General features: G+C 45.0%; 1 protein-coding gene across 1 annotated transcript in view; it reads left to right on the forward strand.

The window, feature by feature from the left end:
• The window catches only part of T265_10024 (hypothetical protein), a gene marked incomplete at both ends in the record, with an annotated part of 37,749 nt that overhangs the window by 5,565 nt on the left and 27,017 nt on the right, over positions 1-5,167 (forward strand). Inside the window, one exon of the mRNA XM_009176270.1 lies at positions 4,832-5,031. Within this exon, the coding sequence (XP_009174534.1) occupies positions 4,832-5,031 (200 nt within the window). The remainder of the gene's footprint in view (positions 1-4,831; positions 5,032-5,167) is intronic.

Raw genomic sequence — 5,167 nt, forward strand, 5'->3', positions numbered from 1 at the left:
ACAGTACTTGCGTCCTGCGTCCTTGTTTCTGACAGACAACATACATCAATACAGAGGGAATCCAGCGTACGCGCAAGAGCCACCTGTTGACCTGCTTGCTTCAGTGTGCGAACATTGAAAGTGGCTAAGTAGACAGGCTTTCGGGGTTTGAAAACAGACTTCGAAGTGCTTAGGATTGCAACTGACCTGGGACGTGCAGAAGGCTGAGCTGAGTGTGATGCAGGGCGAGCAAAACGGTCAGTCCTGGAGCTGGGACCTGCGGATAAAGTATTCAAATCTGGGCGGGGGGGAAGACGGGAAGGCAGCGGTGTTTGGCTTAGTTCAGTGGTTGATTGATTGAATCGGTTTCTCCTTAATATTCACCATTAGTGTTTTTGGAGACTGGTTCTACCTAGCATACTGACTCAGAACACAGGTCCTGGATTCCTAACCGCAAGGCAGCGGTGTTTGGCTTAGTTCAGTGGTTGTGAGATTGAATCGGTTTCTCCTTAATATTCACCATTAGTGTTTTTGGAGACTGGTTCTACCTAGCATACTGACTCAGAACACAGTTTTGTCCTGGATTCCGCAAGTTCGTTGTGGGCCTCAGATACGTCTGAAATTCTTTTAGTACACATGCGACTATGGAGTGTTTCATACGACTGAAGATGGCCATCGAACTTAAAGGAATAACGGAGGCACTAAACCAAGTATGTTTTCTGTCACCGACCCTCTTGGCCAATACATAGAAAATCTATATGATGGTCCAAGTGGTTAGAGCGCGAATTTACTGACCGGAAGGTCCATGGTTCAAACCTGACATCTACCCCTCGACTTTCCCTGTCTAGGCTTGGGCAGCCTGGCAGTATCCCAGTCCCGGTGATTCCTTCGGGTAGCATGGCAGTTAGGCACCGGAAGCGTGCTACATCTAAACGATTTATATGATACTATTCCGAAATCACGTGAAAATATTATGCGAAATTCCGGGCCGCATACTCCTTAAATAGAGGTACTGCTAAACTTCTCGTATGCTATTGCCTCCTCTACTATCGGCAGATCGGAACCACCATCGTTCAGTGTGATCCTTCAGGAACAATTCAATAACTCACATTGTTTTTACAGACAGTTCGCATCTGTAACCTGTCAGTTGCCTACACTTCCCGACTAAATTACTGAACCTCTGTAATTTTTTTAATCACAACCCCTCTGCATTTGGACTACATGGAGTGAGTTTTGGTCAACAGGTTCTGATTACTACTGCATTCCAGACCCACGGGAACTTGCCTGAGAAGAACAGACTCAGAAGTGCCGGGGGGGGGTGAGATAGATCTATAAGACTTCCCCGAGCTACCGCCCCATCGAGACAGCTTCCAACGATTGGCCAATTCATTTTACCTCAGAACTTCGACTCGCTTGGTTATACTTTTAGTGATCCCTGGAGAACACTTTAACATGTTTTTCCATATGGGTTTTTCAGTAGCTGTCCACTCAGTTTTGGAGCCTCAGACATACCTACAATAAATCCGGCCAATATGCTCCGCGCGTTGTCACTCTGTTTGAACTCAGGATCATAGGCTAGCCAGTACGACGAATTCGTGCGGCAGAACAGAGTTCAATCTTTTCGAGATGGGGACTGTGGCCTGTTTTACTGTTTTGCTGAAATATCACTTATCAACTCATGGTGTCCGGTGCCTCCAGTATCCGAATGTAGACATCAAAGTTTTGGGAAGCGATTACTGTTTTCACTGTTTTGTCGATTCCACCTCCCGGGACGTTACAGAAAGCAGCATTCTCTAAATGCAGATGGTTTTTTGTACGGATATCATACACCCAGTCCATCCGTAAAGAATTTCTTACTATCATTAATACTGTCGTGGCTCCATCACTGACTCGCGTACGGAAGATTAATTTGAGATAAGATGAAACAATGAACTTGCAGCTGGATGAACCCGAAGCATTCTCTCTTACTTCATAATTGTCATAACTCCGAGCATTCCTTGGACAGGTTAGGCGGTTTCATTGTAATCGAGAGTTTCGGTCGTAGGTCTGGTCCTGTTTTAGTTTAATCTGAAGCCATCTGTTTGTACGATGATACTGCTCAAGTTGTTGATTACTATCCAAGGCCTTGATGCGTGCATTGAAACGGTTGAATCAACATTCACTACCATGCAGAAATCCTCCGTTGTACTGGTGCGCGTAAGTCTCCGACTGCAAAACTGATGGGGTTGCAGTGTGGTGTTGAACATTGGTGTTGTGCTGTCAACGGTGGTTATGGTAGCTGCCGTAAAAAGGGAGTGGAGAAGCATCGGTTATTGTGTCGTCCTACCTGTCACTAAGAGTAATTAAGAGAAATGGTCTGACAGCCAGCTATATAAACGCAAACAGAAATGAAGGAGTCGCCCACCTAACCGTGCACTGACGGTGTCTCCTCACATCGTTTGAAAGCCAGCTGCTGAGCTCGACGACAGCTCAACTACCATCCGATCAATAGCTAATTAACTTAACCGATCCACCAATATATAGACGTATTGGCAATAGTATCTTCTACCTTGGAAAGTGCATTATGATTATTTAGCTTGATTTCCCAGATCCGTCGTGTGCGTCCGCAAACAGTGTTTCAGTCTGACGTCGTGATCTGTTCAAGTATAGAATAAGGTTGGTGGAAACTCAGGGGCTGTGTCTAACTGGTAAGCCACAGGAAGGATGAAACTGATAGTGGGCTGTCAAAGAGTTTTTTTAGTCTAACGATTAACGAGTTGCGTCTTAATCTGCTTATTTTACCTTGGACAATTGCTTTCCAACTGGATTTTAGACCTGTCGGAAGCACCTCGATATACAGTGGGTTCATAATTATCAGCTTGGAAATCAGAGCATCTGTTGATTCGGTGCTAAAATTAAATTTTAATTAATCGTTCAGCTGTAACACCTTTCCGGTGCTTAGCTGCCCTGCCACCCGAAGGAAGCACGAAGGCTGGGATACTGCCAGGTTGCCCAAGCCTAGACAGGGGAAGTCGAGAGGCAGAGGTCGAGTTCGAACCGCAGACCTTCCGGTCAATGAATTCGCGCTCTAACCACTGAAGCTCTCTCAGTGCTAAAAGGTGTATGCCGACAGAGTATTACATCTAAGCGCTGTCCATGGGATCAGCATTTTCCGTAGATGGTCGACGGCTCGCTCGCTCCCAATAGATGGTCAACAAGGCCGGTCATCACCTTTCCGTAAAAGGTTGTCGTTTTCCACAGGTGTGCATGTTAGTCTCACACCGACCGATTGCATAACATCTGTGTTCGTTGAGATAGACTCTCTGTGTCCAGATTCACTAGCTCAGTGTTCCTGGTTTAATACTGGTTCGTTGTTGATACTGTCCCAACATCCGTAGGCGCTTCTTGAGCTTTTCCGTTGATTCTGATTATTCCATCCGAAAATTCTTCGGGGTTGTGTTTTGAAATAATTTTCACCACAGCATTTGATATCATAGAACGTGTGGGTTGAGTACACAACTTGAGTAACGCCTTCATCTAGCTCTGTTAGACGCACCGAAAAATCCTGTTCGGTTTTACCTCTACTACTGAGCAGCTGAATGGTGTCGACACTGCAAGACACTTTGCTTCCATATTGCATAGTCTCATCTGTCCTTTTATGACACTATCGTTGAGTGCACAGTGACCTTAGTCGTTGGTGGGACGGAGCCAGCACGAAGTGCTCTGAGTTTCATTCTGGAAAATAATGGTTATGGACTGTTTGCACGTATTCTTCCCATTGCCACCGCGAATCTTATTCAACGCAAGTGGATAGAGGATAGATCAAAAAATCCCTTAAGGTTACGGAAAACCTGCGTGACACGCGGCTGCGCATGGAGAGAGGAACAAGGCAGGAGGCTCAAAAGCCACCAACTTCAGTTTTTGTGACGAATGGTAGCGTTCCTAGGTGTCTTCATAGATGGACTGATCGGGCGAAGGTTTTCCTCAGTCAGCAGCTAAAGTCAAAACTACTTGATTTTTCTTGATATTCAGCATCTTTGCGGCTTGTACGGAGAAATGCTAGGTCGTATACATTTTCCTCATCATTCTGTATCCATTTTTCATCTCCGGTTGATGATTATGTTATGTGGGAAAAGTCTGTCGATAGCCTACCGAAACGCTCTGCAAGCATTCATTGGAAAAGCTTTTTTGGCATAAGAAAACAGTGTTGTGTTGTGTCTACTCTCTCGTAGTCACTTACTTTCAAGATCGTACTGGTACTGGTCATCAGCCTGGCTGGGTACTCATAGATAGTGTGTGCAAATTGATTATCGACAGTTTGCATAAAATAGATTGACTTAGTGAGTAAGCAAAAAGCAGTCACGCATACGCGACACATATGCGACCCATTACTCTGTGCAGATGCTTCGTTGCTCGCTTTGGTTTTTACACTGAACTGCCTATCTCTGTAGAACAGCTTGTTCTAAGTTCACCCCACGAATAGCTTGACTGTTTGACTATGTGGAGGCGAGGTTCATAAATCAGGGCCGATCCTTCAACCGCGGCGGTCGTTTTGGTTCTGCACGCTTGCTTATTATTGCTCCGACTACACAGAGAGTGGCACTAGAATAACTGTAGTCACCTAACAAAGGTAACGCAACTCCTCACAGGTAGTCGTGATGACCTGATTCATGGACAGTTCTGTGTTCATATCTCATTGAACCCCTATAATGAGAGTTCGTCATTCTTTTTATGCTGTGGTGAGGTCATGTTGGGATGGTGTTGCCGTTAACAGGATTTGTAAGGTTCATGAGAAATGACCATTTGAATTCCGTTTTCTCAAATCCAATGAATCATTTGTTTTTCCGTGCGTTTGGTTATCATTTTCGTGCAGTTTAAACTGACAACTCAGGACTGGGATTTGTTGCGCGGCGTACAGAACACAGACCAAGATCGAAATACCATCATCGAACGGTTGGTTGATGACCGTCAACTCCCGGTGTATATGGTGGGCCGTGACGGCAACATCAACGTTTGCTCAGTATGCGGTATAATTAAACCGGACCGGGCGCATCACTGTTCTACTTGTAACAAGTATGTTCGTCTTTCTATTCCCAATATCTTTTTTCAAAATAGTGAGATTAAATAGAAGATTAGATGCTAGAGCCAGGTTATTCTCTTTGAAGAGTGTAAGAAAATAATCAAACTGTGATTAGCGATCGGTCGACCA

Source organism: Opisthorchis viverrini (genome assembly GCF_000715545.1).
Source record: "Opisthorchis viverrini unplaced genomic scaffold opera_v5_323, whole genome shotgun sequence".
Taxonomy (NCBI): Eukaryota; Metazoa; Platyhelminthes; class Trematoda; order Opisthorchiida; family Opisthorchiidae; genus Opisthorchis; species Opisthorchis viverrini.